Consider the following 17,153-nt stretch of genomic DNA (forward strand, 5'->3'; position numbering starts at 1 on the left):
TCCTGAAGTGGGGGTTTTCTGATGATAAATTCCCTCATCTTTTCTGTATCTGTGCTCAGTTCCAAATGAAAGCAGCCCTTGCTCAGGTCAGTGAGGAAGGCGGAGTGTTCTGTTCTCCTTCTTAATTCCTTCAGGGTAGATTATATATTCAGCCACCTTTTCGCCCAGTTGTACCTTTGTTCAGTATGTGGGTCTTATAGACGCTCCTGGGATCAGTTTTCTGTCTCTAGTTGTTGAAGTCGTTGAAATTTTGGGGAGAGGTATCAGGAACCCTTCTTATGGAGCCATTTCTCTGACATCACTATGTTTCGTCTTTTAATGGAGTTCCAGTTATACTTAATAAGGTACTATAACCTGTTTTTTTCACATACCATATATCATAGAGGTTTCAAGCCAGAGTATAGTTTATTTCTCTGTTAAACATTTTTGTTGTTGTTGTTTTCAACCATTTGTTCTTATAAGGTTTGGTGTATAAAGGCATTTTATAGATATATTCCAGGGGTTTTCTCACTCAAAGTTGCCAACAGCAAACAAATGATATAGTCATCCAGTGGAATATTATGCAGCTTCCAAGATGATGTTGATCAAGAAATTTGAGGCTCTGTCCTGACCAGGTGGTGGTGCAGTGGATAGGGCATCTGCCTGGGATGCAGCAGACCCAAGTTTGAAACCCTGAGGTCATGGGCTTGAGTGCAGGCATATCCAACTTGAGCGTGGGATCAAACATGACCCCATGTTCTCTGGCTTGAGCCCAAAGGTCGCTGGCTTGAGCAATGGGTCACTGGCTTGGCTGTAGCCCCCTGTTCAAGGCACATATGAGAAAGCAATCAATGAACAACAAAAGTGCCATAATGAAAAATTGATGCTTCTCATCTCTCTCCTTTACTCGTCTGTCCCTATCTGTCCCTCTTTCTGTCTTTCTCTGTGTCTCTGTCACTCTCACTAAAAAAAAAAAGGTTATTGAGGATTTGCTCATAGTCTCCCCCCCCCCTCATATTCCCTTAACCCTTCATAGCCATGATTTCTAGTGTTAGCAGATAACCAGTATCAGCTCTTGACAATTTTTCTGGTGTTTTCTTACATATGTCATTTCTACAATCTTCAGTGGGAATTTACCCACATGCGTACAGTTATTTTTCTTCATTCATTTTCTCAGTATATTTTTTCATATTTACCTAAATCAGTTTGAAGTATTTTTGCTTTATTGTAAGTATGTAAATACACTGACACCATTTTAAATACTGTAATTACTTTTTTTGTCATTCCTTTTCTGCACATCTATTTTATTTTGTTGAAGCAATAGTTTGTTTTTAACACTTGCTTATTTTTCTGTGAACCTATCACTCATTCCCAAATTCTTCTACAGAAAGATAAACTCTTGTGTTCTGACACAGCTGGTAATCTGTTTCATTTTTCTCCCTCTTGAACACATTCTTACTGGACCTCTCTTCTTGATCGTATTTTAACTTCCTCAGTGCCTTGCATCTATTTAGTGTTTCTCCTTTCCTTGCCTTCATTATGCTGTTTTGTAATTGCATTATCAATTACCCTACTACATTCAGCTCAGAAATCTTTAAATACTTTGGACACATTATAAACATGTGGTTTTTGTATTTATCTTTTTTCCTAATTCAGACTAATTGATTTTCCAGCAGTTTGACTCCTTCTGGGCACATATATCAAACTGTTTAGACATGTCTTCTTCAGTAAGTGAGAAATGAATTCTCTGACCTCCCATTTGTTAAAAAAAAAAATCATCGTGGGATTAAAAAGTCTTATTGTAAAGAAAATATCTGAAACACTCCTAAAGCATTTATTCTTTATTTTCATTTTCAGGGGACGATTGTTTATCATTTCCACCAAAGCAGGATCTCTTGGCATTAACCTGGTAGCTGCTAATCGAGTGATTATATTTGATGCTTCTTGGAACCCATCCTATGATATCCAGAGTATATTCAGAGTTTATCGCTTTGGACAAACTAAACCTGTGTATGTGTATAGGTTCTTAGCTCAGGTAGGTTTGTTGTAATTTCTTCTTAGTCTTTTTTCATATTGAAATGTTGGATGAAACTGATAATAATTTTGGAGTGCAGAACATATTAGAGAGACAAAGTTGAAAACATCTTTTCTATACATAAAGCAGCAGAAGTCAGTTTTGTACTCTCATAATTTTCTGTTTTGTAGTTTGTCCATATCTATAATGTCAACTTTCTCACAGTGAGAAGGATTTGCATGAGTAAACAGATTTATCATTTTCTTTCTGGTTCAGGAAAGTTAAAAATTTATAGTTCTTTTATGTAGCATACATAGAAAAGCCAATAACTACATATAATTTGGTTATAGACATAAAGATCAAATGGTCATTGTTTTTAGTGGCCACTAGAGTCTCTTAATTTGAAGAGTGTGGATAAAGAATAAGAAAAAGTTAACTTATAATAACAAAGAATATATAATACGTTCTAGGTAAGAATATTAAAGAATATTACCTTTAAATATAAGTTCAGGTATTAAAAAACAGGCAGATACTAAAATTGAAGAAAAATAGTAAAATGAAAGAGGTGGATGCAGTTTAAGGTGATACCAGTTTGTAGAATCAAGTTGCTGTTTTAACTGGTGCACCTGATTTGGTTGGGTTCAGATGCTGCCCTTTTCACCTGCCTACAAACCTGGGATTCTCAACCAGAGACTTGATTTTTATTACTAGGATCCTTGCTCATTTGATCTTCTTTAGTATTGTAGATGATATAATTGCTAAACTACACTGTAAAATCTTTCCTATTTTTTTTAAATTCAGAACTCCTGTACTAGTTTAGAATGCTAAATATGTAATAGATAAGACATTTTAGCTATATGATTTTCTGTTTTGATATTATATAAAGCAACACCTGCTCTAAAGGCAGTTTATTGTGATTACTGGGAGCTTATTATAGTCCACTGAAAAGGAATTAATGTACTCTCTTGCATTCTTACTTCAATAACCCCCTAAAATCTTATTATATGTATTTATTTCTGTTTACCTTGTAGCTACTACTTTCTTCTGTCAAATTCATAAATATATAAAGCAACACATGAATTATATTAGTAAGATAATAATGATTTTTTCCAAGGTAAAGTACACTGAACAAACGAAATCTCTCATGACTTAAGTAGCATTCGTGATAAAATTTGCTTTATGGCAGATATTACTATGAAGTTTTGCCTTTTCTTATTAACCAATAACTGTTTCTACTTGATTAAGTTTTATGTTTACAAAATTTATATATTTATATATTGTTTCTTCTTCTTACAAAGGGAACCATGGAAGATAAGATTTATGATCGGCAAGTAACCAAGCAGTCACTGTCCTTTAGAGTTGTTGATCAACAGCAGGTTGAGCGTCATTTTACCATGAACGAGCTTACTGAACTTTATACCTTTGAGCCAGACTTGTTAGATGACCCTAATTCAGAAAAAAAGAAGAAAAGGGATACTCCCATGCTGCCAAAGGTAAACATCTTTAGATTATTAGCTCAAAGAAAGTCCAACATGGACAAAGGAAATTTTACTACTACTATAAAAGTTAATCATCTGATTAAGGCTGTATATTTCAGAATTTTCAAAGGAACATAAAATTGTGTTTAAATGAAAGAGTGCTTGGTTAGTTCTTTACATAACAACACAAAAAGATAGTGTAATCTCAATACCGAAGATCTGGAAACAGCCCAAGTGTCTGTCAGTGGACGAGTGGGTTAAAAAGCTTTGGTATATATATACTATGGAATACTGCTCAGCCATAAGAAATGGTGACATCGGATCATTTACAACAAAATGGATGGTCCTTAATAACATTATACTGAGCGAAATAAGTAAATCAGAAAAAACTAAGAACTGTATGATTCCATACATAGGTGGGACATAAAAATGACACTCAGAGACATGGACAAGAGTGGGGGTTACGGAGTGGGGTGGAGGAGAGGGAGGAGGTGGGGGGGGAGAGGCACAAAGAAAACTAGTTAGAACGTGACAGAAGACAATTTGACTTTGTATGATGGGAATGCAGCATAATCAAATGTCAAAATAACCTAGAGATGTTTTCTCTGAACATATGTACCCTGATTTATCAATGTCACCCCATTAAAATTAATTTAAAAAAAGATAATGTAACCTGAAATACATATTTTGTGTCAAAGAAAACATTCAGCCCTGCATATAAAGGTTTCTGTGTAGAAACCTTAAAGGAAATAAAGGGATGGGCAAAAGTAGGTTTACTGTTGTTTCTATAGAAAAATACTAATTAGTAAATAATAATGAAAAAATAAACTATGCTTTGCATACTTACAACTGTAAACCTACTTTTGCCCACCTCTGTAATATCCTTAATAACCTCCAGTAGAGGGCGTACAGAATTTTAAAATTGTATATGAAATTTAACTGTGTTGTATAGCAATTAAGAATCAGAAAATATTTTATTTTTAATTTATTAATTTTAATGCAGTGACATTGATAAATCAGGGTACATATGTTCAGAGAAAACATCTCAAGATTATTTTGACATTTGATTATGTTGCATACCCCTCACCCAAAGTCAAATTGTCTTCCGTCACCTTCTATCTGGTTTTCTTTGTACCTCTCCTAAAATAAAATAAATACAAGAGAATGAACAATATTATAAAAAAAATTGGAATTCACACAAAATCAAGTAAGGAAATTAAAATAGCCTATATGTCTTAATTACTTTACTCTTAGCATCTTAGACTTTATTAATATTTAATATAAATATTTTTTAATTAAAATTAGGATCATACAATAAAAAAAAGAATCAGAAAATAAAAGTGTCTCTTACTTGATATTTTTCACTGCCATAAATAGCAAATAAGACTTGGAAAAGGACCTTAATGGTAATCTAGTTGTGCCTTCTTATTTTATTAGTAGAGAAGCTTTGGGTCAGAGACATTCATTTGGTCAGATCCAGGACCAGCTTCTATCCGTCTTCTGGTCCATTGTCCTTGGATAAGAAAACTTTTTTTTTTTTTGTATTTTTCTGAAGCTAGAAATGGGGAGAGACAGTCAGACAGACTCCTGCATGCGCCCGACCGGGATCCACCCAGCACGCCCACCAGGGGGGGACGCTCTGCCCCTCCGGGGCGTTGCTCTGTTGTGACCAGAGCCACTCTAGCGCCTGGGGCAGAGGCCAAGGAGCCATCCCCAGCGCCCGGGCCATCTTTGCTCCAATGGAGCCTCGGCTGCAGGAGGGGAAGAGAGAGACAGAGAGGAAGGAGAGGGGGAGGGGGTGGAGAAGCAGATGGGCGCTTTTCCTGTGTGACCTGGCTGGGAATCGAACCCGGGACTTCTGCACGCCAGGCCGATGCTCTACCACTGAGCCAACCGGCCAGGGCCAATAAGAAAACATTTTTTAATATTAATATAGAAATCTAATATGATAGTAGATATCATTTTGACCCTTTTTGAACATAAGAAAAAAACTATATATTCTCTGATAAATAAGGAGTTTATATATTTAAACCTATTCTATTTATCTAAAAAGTAATTTTGGGAGGAATTGTTAAAGGGATGCTTTTCCTGTTACCTTGATTTCAAATTTGAGCACTTAAGGTTCCATTATTTGTTAAGGGAATTGGGAAAGCAGCTACCAGGTTACGGTTTCATTATACCAAAGTCACTTTAGTCACTTGTGAAAAAACAAACTCTATCAAAAGTATATTAGTTCTTCATTTGGTTGAGTAATAATTAAAGTAAAATTTAATAGGATTAATTACTAATGCTGAGATAAATCATTGATTTTTCCACTTAATATTTAATGTACATACATGTCAATTAAAGTAACATGAATGTTGTGTTTAGAATTTTTTAAGTCCTTTGCCTATGTAAGCAAATATATATATATATATATATATTTTGTATTTTTCCGAAGCTGGAAACGGGGAGAGACAGTCAGACAGACTCCCGCATGCGCCCGACCGGGATCCACCCGGCACGCCCACCAGGGGCGACGCTTTGCCCACCAGGGGGCGATGCTCTGCCCCTCCGGGGTGTCGCTCTGCCGCGACCAGAGCCACTCTAGCGCCTGGGGCAGAGGCCAAGGAGCCATCCCCAGCGCCCGGGCCATCCTTGCTCCAGTGGAGCCTTGGCTGCAGGAGGGGAAGAGAGAGACAGAGAGGAAGGAGGGAGGGGGGTGGAGAAGCAAATGGGCACTTCTCCTATGTGCCCTGGCTGGGAATCGAACCCGGGTCCCCCGCATGCCAGGCCGATGCTCTACCGCTGAGCCAAGTGGCCAGGGCCTATTTTGCTTTTTTTAATCGTTGAACTTTTCTTCCATTTAAAGTTCACTATCAGAACATTTAGGAAAGAGTTTTCATGACAACCTTTTATCAAATCTTTTTGATAATGGCTTAGGCATATTAATATTTAAATCTACAATTTGTATATTACATTTAAAACACTTTTAAAAACAATCACTTTAGTTTCCATGTTGTGAAATAGTGAAATTGATAATGATCTGACTTTCTTTCTTAATTATATTATTACAAAATGTCAGTAGGACTTAAATAGTCTTTGGGAAGTTTTTGTGTAGGCAAACAAATTTGTATACCTTTAAAAACATACAAGCACAAATGGAATCATACCATACACTCTTTTCACCTAGTTGTTTCTTGGACATCTTTCCATATTGGTACATATACATGTACCTTTTAAAAAACAACTTCCTAGTGTTCATTTGCCTTATTTTAACTCTTTGTATCTGTAATGCCTTTCCTACCAGTTACTTAATTCCACAAATGTTTATGTTTATAATTTTAAGGATAGTGAAATCCCTTTTCAGTTTGAGAAAGATCATATATCTGAACTACATCTTTCCTGAAATTTCACTTTAAACTTTAACTTTTATGAGAAATAGCTCATGATTAGTAATATTTGTGATAGGAAACAAACATTTCTGATTTGTAAAGTTATAATTGACTTGAAGTTATTCATAATATGGTAAATTTCTGATTATATGAAATCTGTTTAAGTTGATAAACATTTACTGGCTATTGGCTAGCTTTGAGGTCTACTGTCAGGGTACACTAACAAGAACAAGACATTGTGCTTTAAAGAAGATTTTAAAAAATCAGGAAATAAATGCTATGCAATTATTATAGGATGTCTGGAAAGAAGCTATCTGTTTTATAACTTGGCACTTGAATCATTAAAGATGTTGTGCTTTTTTATTTATAGTCTTTACTGTATTTTGATTTTGGTGCTATTTTTTTAAGTGAGAGGAGGGAAGATAGTGAGACAGACTCCCATGTGTGCCCCAACTGTGATTCATCAGGCAACCCCATTTAGGGCCAGTGCTCAAGTACCAAGCTATTTTTAGTGCCTGAGGCCAACACTTGGAATTACCAAGCTATCCCCGGTGGCAGGGGCTACGCTTGAACCAGTCGGACCACTAGCTGTAGTAGGGGGAGAGGGAGAGAAGGTGGAGGGAGGAGAAGTAGATGGGAGCTTCTGCTGTGTGCCGTGACCAGGAATCAACCCAGGACTTCTACACGCTGGGCTGACACTCTACTACTGAGCCAATGGGCCAGGGCCGTGATACCTTTTTAACTGTCACAGTAACTACAACCTGTCAAGGTTGTAAAAGGGAATACAGTAAGATATATAGGATATTTTATCTGAAGGAGCTGATAGTTCACTTTTGAAAGAACAGTAACATTTTTATTTATTTATTTATTTATTTTTGTATTTTTCTGAAGCTGGAAACGGGGAGAGACAGTCAGACAGACTCCCGCATGCGCCCGACCGGGATCCACCCGGCACGCCCACCAGGGGCAACGCTCTGCCCACCAGGGGGCGATGCTCTGCCCCTCTGGGGCGTTGCTCTGTTGCGACCAGAGCCACTCTAGTGCCTGGGGCAGAGGCTAAGGAGCCATCCCCAGCGCCCGGGCCATCTCTGCTCCAGTGGAGCCTCGGCTGCGGGAGGGGAAGTGAGAGACAGAGAGGAAGGAGAGGGGGAGGGGTGGAGAAGCAGATGGGCACTTCTCCTATGTGCCCTGGCTGGGAATTGAACCCAGGACTTCTGCATGCCAGGCCGACGCTCTACTACTGAGCAACCGGCCAGGGCCAAGAACAGTAAGATTTTTAAAAATCAAAGAATGAAGGTGTGTGACTGCTGGTGCAGTGGGTAAAGCAATGACCTGGAATGCTGAGGTGGCCAGTTGGAAAGCCTGGGCTTCCCTGGTCAAGGCACACACAGGGAAGTAGCACTACTACAGTTGATGCTTCCCGCTTGTTTCCTCTCCCTTTCTCTCTTATCATCTCTCCTCTCTCTCAAAACCCAATAAACAACATCTTTACCAAAAAAAGAAAAAGAAAAATAATGAAAGTACAGACTATTCTTGCCATAGAACTGTAGCCCTCCTTTTTCTTGGTTTTGCTTTCCGCAATTTGTTGCCTGCAGTCAACCACAGTCAGAAAATATTAAATTTCCCCAAACATCACCATCATCATGATTCGATGATCCAGGATTACCCAAAGCAGATGCTTCTCCCTCTGACATATGATCAGCTGACTAGTAGCCTAACACTACATCACAGTGCCCGTGCCACTCATCTCACTTTATTTCAGCACGTAGGCACTGTGTCATCTCACATCATCACAGGAACGGTTAACTACTGTACACTAAGATATTTTGAGAGTGACCAACCATAGTCACATAAGATTTATTACAGTAAATTGTAATTGTTCTATTTTATTATTGTTAATCTGTTCCTGTGCCTATTTTATAAGTTAAACTTTATCATAGGCATGCACGTGTAGGAAAAACATAGCATATATAGGTTTTGGTACTATTTATGGTTTCGGGCATCCATTGGGGTATTGGAACATCTTCCCTGTGGATAAGCTGGACTATTGATATGGTTAAAAGCATTCAAGTATGGTTTTCAGGCTGGCCTGTGTTGGTGCAGTGGATAAAGCGTCAACCTGGAATGCTGAAGTCACTAGTTCGAAACCCCAGGCTTCCTGGTCAAGGCACATATGGGAATTGATGCTTCCTGCTCCTCCCTTCTTTCTCCCTCTCTCTCTCCTCTCTCTCCTGTCTCTTCTCTCCCTTCTCTAAAATAAATTTTAAAAATCTATAATTTTGATGGAAAAAGTTATATTAATTGGTCTCTAAAGAATGGTTAATTAGTGTTTAATTGTATTAATGAAGAATGAGGAGTGAAAGGAAGATAAAACAATTTGGGCGAAAGGAAAGGTAAAAATTTATATACCAGACTTGGGTATAATGAATAAATCTGCCAGATGTGTAGAAATTGGGTAGGTAAGGTGGGGCCAGCTTATGGAGAGCCATGAAAGATATATGGGGGTATTTGAATTAAAAATAGTGTTTTTGAGAAATTTTATTTATTGATTTGAGTGGGGGACATCAAGCTATTTCTGTATGTGCCCTGACTGGGTACAGCAACCTCTGTGCTTTGGGATGGTGCTCCAACCAACCTAGCTATCCAGCCAGAGCAAAAATAGTATTCATTATAAGTTTCTGAATGGTCCTGTTATATGGTGTATGTGGCCTTTTGGAAAATTAGCCTGGCAGTAAAATGCAAGATGAAGACATATAATAGTCTAATTTGGAGTAAATCAGACATTTCAAGAAAATAATGATAGAATTCAATAACTGATAATATAATGTAGTTTTTAACCTGTAGAAAGTGAAAAATTTTAATAGCGAAGCTTATTTTTTATTTATTAAAAGTTTTTCAAGTATCCATGATGTGCCCATCATTATGCTGATTACTAAGTGTACGTTGATAAATAAAACTTGGTTCCTGCTCCTAAGAAACCTGTAGTCTCACAAGCGTACTCTAAGCAAGTAAATATAATAAAAGTTATGGTTTCTTTCACAGCTATCTGTTCAGGCACCAAGAAAGTAATACTTGGTTTTTTCTTGGCAAAGTCTGGGATGGGGAATTGAGAGAAAGAATTGAACTGATGTTGGAAATAGAAGTGGGTAGCTGTTTGCATTGCTATGAGGGCAGAAGGTGAAGCCCTTTCAGAGGCAGAAGCAGAGAAAACACGGGGGCATACAACAGCAGGGCAAGTTTTAGAGGAGTCTCCATTAGTTCAAAATAAATAGTGGAGTGTGAAGAAGTAGTGGTGGAGTCACAGTGGGTGTGGGAAGAGGTGAGAACAAAGACTGACCAAAGAAGTTGAATAGTTTGGATATTGTGTTTTATATTCTTTGGGATCAGTTTAAACTTTTTAAGCACAGACCAACATCAAATTTTCGTTTTAGAAAAGTCACTTTTGGTATTAGTATGCAGGATGGATTGGAGAGAAGAAAATGGATGTAGGGGGAAGGGAGTAAAGAGGGACAAATATAAGGTGACGGAAATGACTTGACTTTGGGTGATGGACATACAACATGATCAACACTTGAAATACTCCAGAAATGTTTACGTGAAACCTATGTACTCTTATTGATCAATGTCACCATCAAATTTAATTTTCTAAAAAAAAATCAGAATTGTAAAAACAAAATCTTCCATTTTCTGTAGTAGCTAATAATACATAAATTTGCCAGGTTCTTTAAAAAAAAACCAAAAACGCAAAACATTAAATAAATGCTGATTACCATCCTGGAAAAAAAATGGATGTTGAGATGCTTGTTGGGATGCTATTCTAATTATTCAGGTGAAACAGGGAGTGCAGACCTGAAGTCAGGTGGTGGCAGTGGGGCAGAGAAGCCCATGCCCGATGTAACTGCCCTGATGTTAACTGTGTTCCCTAGGCTGAGCGTTAGAATGTTATGTAACTGCCTGCTACTGCTTGTTTATTTCATTTAAGAAGAACTTGAAAATTGACCCTCTCTGAAAATGGGTACAAGTGGGTGTTTTTGATGCTCATAGTGTGTTATTTATTTCTTGGTATGTGAAGCTGCTCTTAAAGACATTTCCAAGTTGGTTCCTGTTATTATAGTAAAATTGCAAACACCTTCCTTTTGATACATAATTTTTAAGATGAAAGACTGTTTAAAATGATACATTTTCACTCCCTCTCAAATAGCTATTATTGAAATGATTAAATTGCATGCCTTTTTGAGTTAATTTTTCTTTGTCTTTTGGTAGTTTTGACAGTGTTTCTTTCTTCTTTCTTTCTTTCTTTCTTTCTTTCTTTCTTTCTTTCTTTCTTTCTTTCTTTCTTTTTTTTTTTTTTTTTTTTTGAGAAAGAGAGACCAGAAGGGATAGAGATGAGAAGCATCAACTGTAATTGAGTCACTTTAGTTGTTCATTGATTGCTTCTCATATGTGCCTTGAAGGGGTGGCGGTCCAGCTGAGCCATTGACCCCTTTGCACAAGCCAACAACATTGGGCTTCAAGCCAGTGACCATGGCCATGTCGATGATCCTATGATCAAACCAGCACCCTCGGGGTTTCGAACCTGGGACCCCAGTGCCTAGGTCGATGCTCTATCCGCTGCACTGTCACCAGTCAGGCTGAAAGTGTTTATTTTCACCTTACTTGATATGCAATTATCGTATTATTTTTCTTTTATCAGTTCCTCTTTAAGTCATTAATATTCAATAGAATTACTCTTCCTGTATTTGTGTTTTTGTTTACTTCTACTTTCCTTTTAATTAAATTTAATATCTCAGGCTCAATTTATTAACCAACTGACTTTCTTATCTTTTTATTTTTGCAGCTCTAGAGGCAAGAATGATATGATATTCTTTGCTCCTTTTCTTTAATCCATGGTGAATTATACAATGCTAGCACATTTACTTAGCCTTTTTTGAAATTCTAGTCACCTTTACAGTGATACTTAACTGAGCTTTTTATTGTTTCTTAATGATCCATATCATTAAAAAGTGGTGTTAGACTTCCTTTTCCAAGCAGCAAAATTGAAATGAAGAGTGATTTTTCTTTCACAGCAGGTGTGTAAAAGGTAGAAAAGTGGAGCTTTTTAGTGCTTGTCCTCAGTTCTGTGTACTGAACCAGCTATTGTAGCTCTATTCACCATTCCATTCCATGGGTTATATTTTGTTAAATCTCCTCATTGTTTTTTGTTTTATTGTTTTTCTTGCTGTTGTTGGTGCTGCTGATTTTCTTTTTTTTATATTTATTTATTTATTTTTCAGAGACAGAGTCAGAGAGAGGGATAGATAGGGACAGACATGCAGGAACGGAGAGAGATGAGAAGCATCAATCATCAGTTTTTCGTTGCGACACTTAGTTGTTCAGTGATTGCTTTCTCATATGTGCCTTGACCGCAGGCCTTCAGCAGACCGAGTGACCCCTTGCTCAAGCCAGCGACCTTGGGTCCAAGCTGGTGAGCTTTTGCTCAAACCAGATGAGCCTGCGCTCATACTGGCGACCTCAGGGTTTTGAACCTGGGTCTTCTGCATCCCAGTCTGACGCTCTATCCACTGTGCTACCACCTGGTCAGGCATTCTGTGAATCTTTAACATGTTTCTATATTTCTGTTCACTGACATAAAAATGATTATTCATCTAAATAAGAATAGATCACCAGAAATCAATAAATTCTAGAGTAATTGTTTTATTTCTACCATTTCTTTATAGGTCCTAAAAAGAGTCCTATTCAGTGTTTGCTAGGGTGGCGATGCCCAGTAAAAACAGCAATGGTTTAAGCTGTGTCCCTCTCCCAGAAAACTGACTGCCACCCTTTGTAGGGTGTAATCTTGGGCAAGCCTCATAAGCTTTCTAAGCCGCACTTTCTTCAATAAGATAAGGAAATAATAGGACCCACTTCACAGAGAAGATATCCCTATCAAGTACACAAAGGAAGGACTCAATTGTTAGCTGTTTTGTTTTCATAATTATTATTAACGTTGCCGTCACACTCCGTTAATTTCTCTGAAACCAGTGTAGACTTACCTTTCACAGGAGTCCTATGAGGTCCTGATCCACCATACGATATTAAGCTTAGCATGACATACGGGGTTCAGACTAGCCAGGTCCAGAGTTCTGTGGTCCTTGGGCACAGGCCCAGCTACAACAGACACACAAGGAAATGGGCAAAGGAGGGGAGGGAGTTAACAGATTTGATCTTGAACTTGGGGGGTACGGTGGAAAAGTGGTGATTCTTGGGCCCTGGGGTGAGGACCAGCAGGAAGAATGCTGTCTGAGGGGGGCTTAGGGCGGCCCGAAGCGCTGCGCCACTACTCCGGGGACTCAGAGTTGAGCGGGAAGGACACTGAAGGCCCTCCGCTGAGGACCAGGTGCTCTGCTCCATCTCCTTCCGCCCCACCCCAAAGACGGGGCCCCCATCCCCTCGCTCTTCTCGGGCTGGGCCAGGTTGAGCCCCTAAAAGGAGCTTCTTCCCAACTCAGACGTGCTGATCCTGGTGGTGCGGGAGCGGGCAGCTGGGATGGACCTGGGCCAGAAGTCTGCAGAGTCTCTGATGCTGGCTCAGCCTGGGCCACTGCAGTCGCCAGGTGGGGTACACGTGCAGGGCCACAATCCCAGCCTCTGGCACCTCCAGTGCAGCCTGGCACCGAGTCCTCGCCACATCACAGGGTACATTCAGGATGGCCTTCAGGTCTCTGAGGTGCCACCAGCCGCAAAGCTGATGTTCACTGCCATCTGGTCCTTTGGCTTGAGCCCACTCAGCCAGCTCTTCATTGGATCCAAGTTGAGCCCAGTCCAGGGCTGAAAGGGGCACATCCCTAAGGGCAATGGGCCTGGCCCAGCCACAGTGGGTGCCAGAATCCAGTTGCCAATGCGACACATTGTGAGCCTGCTGCACTGGGGGGCTGATCACAGTCCCAGAGCCCAACCAGCACACGGGAAGGCCTTGAGTTGGTCTGAGGTGGTGAAGTACTGTATTTCCCCATGTGGAAGACACTCCCATCTATAAGACGCATCTTCATTTGGGGGCCCAAAATGTGAAAAAACATGTATTGCATAAAGTTACTGAACTCAAGTGTTACTCATCATAGAATTCATACAAGTCCTCATCCACGTGAAAAAGCGGGAAATGCAAGTAAAAAACCTACAGCTGCTGTATAAGATGCGCCCAGTTTGTAAACCCCAAAATTTTCAGAAGAGGTATGTCCTATAGATGGGGAAATATGGTAGATGGTAGTAACTGGCACTGTCATCACCAGGTGGCTGGGAGGCCATTCCATAGGGTTCCTCTGCCCTTGTGTCTCATGGTCATCACAGAGGCATCTATGGTACCAGGGAAGCCAAGTATACTCCTGAGAAAGGATCCAGTGGGCATCACTTAGGCACAGGTGCCGGGTCCCCAGGGCACCACTGCAATATGGGAGGTAGGAGGGCATTCTGGTATAAAAGAGGCCTGGGGATCTGGAGGGAGGCATCGGCTAGCTGGACACTGAAGGGGCATTGAGACTGCAGGTGGACTGTCACCACATCCAAGGGGGTCATGAAGAGCGAGGTGACCACGGCCCCAGCACCTGAAGCCATCATTTATTGGAGGGGATTCATGCCCCAAGGATCCTGATCAGCCATCATGTAGCTTCAGTTCTGACTCAAGGCCAGCACTGCTGCAGAGCCCAGGGCCGCAGGCCCCTGGCGGCTCTGATCTCAGTGCAGAGTCGCTGGAGGAATTCTTTAAAGGGCTGCTCCTGGTGTCTCTCCACAAGCAACAAAACAAATACTTGTTAACAGACGACCATGCTTTATATAAAGTGCTGCTCTGTATCTTATTTTGATTATAACACACAAAAAAAACTAAGGAGCCAAAGTCAGCAAACATTTTAAGGAAAACATATCAGTTAAACAGACCACAGTGCCAGTGATACCCCTAATATTAGCTTTCCTAACCTTTGGCAAGCTCTTACAAATCACTGCTAATGGAAATATCAACATACTATATGAGACCTCCTTGTTGACAGAGTAGGGGGTGGAATGCAATATTTAACTAGGGAAACTTTGGGGTAAACTTCAGGAAGTGTATCCTTTTTATTTTCAATTTACTGGGATGACACTGGTTAATAAAATTATATAGGTGTCAGGTATACAGTTCTATAATATCTCATCTGTATATTGTATTGTGTGTTCAGCATCCCATCTATAATATCTCATCTGTATATTGTATTGTGTGTTCAGCATCCCAAATGTATCTTTTTTTTTTTTTTTTTTTTTGGTATTTTTCTGAAGTGAAGCAGGGAGGCAGAGAAACAGACTCCTGCATGCTCCTGACCGGGATCTACCCAGCATGCTCACTAGGGAGTGGTGCTCTGCCCATCTGGGGCGTTGCTCCATTGCAACCGGAACCATTCTAGCGCCTGAGGCGGAGGCCATGGAGCCATCCTCAGCGCCCAGGCCAACTTTACTCCAGTGGAGCCTTGGCTGTGGGAAGGGAAGAAAGAGGTAGAGAGAAAGTAGAGGGGGAAGAGTGGAGAAGCAGATGGGCACTTCTCCTGTGTGCCCTGGCCGGGAATCAAACCCGGGACTTCCACACACTGGGCTGACGCTCTACCGCTGAGCCAACCTGCCAGGGCTCAAGTCTCTTTTTATTACCATTTAACCCCCTTACACTCTTAAACCTCCTACCACCTCCTTTGCCTCTGCTGAACCCCATACTACTGTATATTTCTGTAAGTTTCTTTGTTCTTAGCTTAATCCCTTCACCTTTTCCGCCCAGCCCCGCAATGCCCTTCCCTTGGAGACAACTGTTAAGTCTGTTCTCTTACCTATGAATCTGTTTCTGTTTTGTTTATTTTGCTCATTAGATTGCACATATATGTGAAATGTATTTGTCTTTCTCTGCCTGGCTTATTTCACTTAGCATAATAATCTCCAGATCTATCCATGCTGCTGCCAAGGGTAAAATTTCCTTTTTTTTTGCTTAGTAGTATTCCATTGAGTAAATATACCACAATTTTTTTATTCATCTACTGGTGGGCACTTGGGCTGCTTCCAAATCTTGGCTATTGTAAATAGTGCTGCAGTGAACATAAGGGTGCGTATATTCAGTTTGCTTTGGGTGTATTCCTAGAAGTGGGATGGCTGGGTCAAAAGGCAGTTCCATTTTAAAGTTTTTGAGGAATCTCCATACTGCTTTTAACAGTGGCTGCATCAATCTGCACTCCCACCAGCAGTGCAAGAGGGTTCCCTTTTCTCCACACCCTTGCCAGCACTTGTTGTTTATTGATATTCATTCTGACAGGTATGAGGTGGTATCTGATTGTGGTTTTAATTTACATTTCTCTGATGATTAGTGACATTGAGCATATTTTCATATGTCTATTTGCAATCTATATATCCTCTTTGGAGAAGTGTCTATTCAGGTTCTTTGGCCATTTTTTTTTCTTTTTTTTTTAAAGCATCAACTTCCATATGTGCCTTGACCAGGGAAGCCCGGGGTTTCAAACCCACAACCTCAGTGTTCCAGGTTGACACTTTTACCCACTGCGCCACCGCAGGTCAGGCTGGCCATTTTTTTTTTTTTAACAGAGAAAGAGTCAGAGATGGATAGACAGGGACAGACACAGGAACGGAGAGATGAGAAGCATCAATCATTAGTTTTTTGTTGCTTGTTGCAACATGTTAGTTGTTCATTGATTGCTCTTTTTTTTTTTTTTTTTGTATTTTTCTGAAGCTGGAAACGGGGAGAGACAGTCAGACAGAATCCCACATGCGCCCGACCGGGATCCACCCGGCACGCCCACCAGGGGCGACGCTCTGCCCACCAGGGGGTGATGCTCTGCCGCGACCAGAGCCACTCTAGCACCTGGGGCAGAGGCCAAGGAGCCAACCCCAGCGCCCGGGCCATCTTTGCTCCAATGGAGCCTTGGCTGCGGGAGGGGAAGAGAGAGACAGAGAGGAAGGGGGGGGTGGTGAAGCAAATGGGCGCTTCTCCTATGTGCCCTGGCCGGGAATCAAACCCGGGTCCCCCACACGCCAGGCCGACGCTCTACTGCTGAGCCAACCGGCCAGGGCCTGATTGCTCTTTCATATGTGCCTTGACCGTGGGCCTTCAGCAGATCGAGTAACCCCTTGCTCGAGCTAGCAACCTTGGGTCCAAGCTGATGAACTTTTGCTCAAACCAGATGAGCCCGTGCTCAAGCTGGCGACCTCGGGGTCTTGAACCTGAGTCCTCTGCATCCCAGTCCGACGTTCTATCTACTGTGCCACCGCCTGGTCAGGCTCTTTGGCCATTTTTAATTGGATTATTTGGGGG

The 17,153-nt window shown here is 40.6% G+C and overlaps 2 protein-coding genes across 7 annotated transcripts in view; one reads left to right on the plus strand and one right to left on the minus strand.

Moving 5' to 3' along the window:
• Positions 1 to 17,153, minus strand: part of ATP7A (ATPase copper transporting alpha) — a 554,573-nt gene that overhangs the window by 394,948 nt on the left and 142,472 nt on the right. The gene's annotated exons all lie outside the window — the stretch shown is intronic.
• The window catches only part of ATRX (ATRX chromatin remodeler), a 214,380-nt gene that overhangs the window by 175,713 nt on the left and 21,514 nt on the right, over positions 1 to 17,153 (plus strand). For all 6 annotated transcript variants that reach the window (XM_066250415.1, XM_066250416.1, XM_066250414.1 and 3 more), the window contains 2 exons: positions 1,837 to 2,014; positions 3,292 to 3,486. In XM_066250415.1, coding sequence (XP_066106512.1) covers positions 1,837 to 2,014; positions 3,292 to 3,486 — 373 coding nt within the window. The remainder of the gene's footprint in view (positions 1 to 1,836; positions 2,015 to 3,291; positions 3,487 to 17,153) is intronic.

Source organism: Saccopteryx bilineata, chromosome X, assembly GCF_036850765.1.
Source record: "Saccopteryx bilineata isolate mSacBil1 chromosome X, mSacBil1_pri_phased_curated, whole genome shotgun sequence".
NCBI classification, from domain to species: domain Eukaryota; kingdom Metazoa; phylum Chordata; class Mammalia; order Chiroptera; family Emballonuridae; genus Saccopteryx; species Saccopteryx bilineata.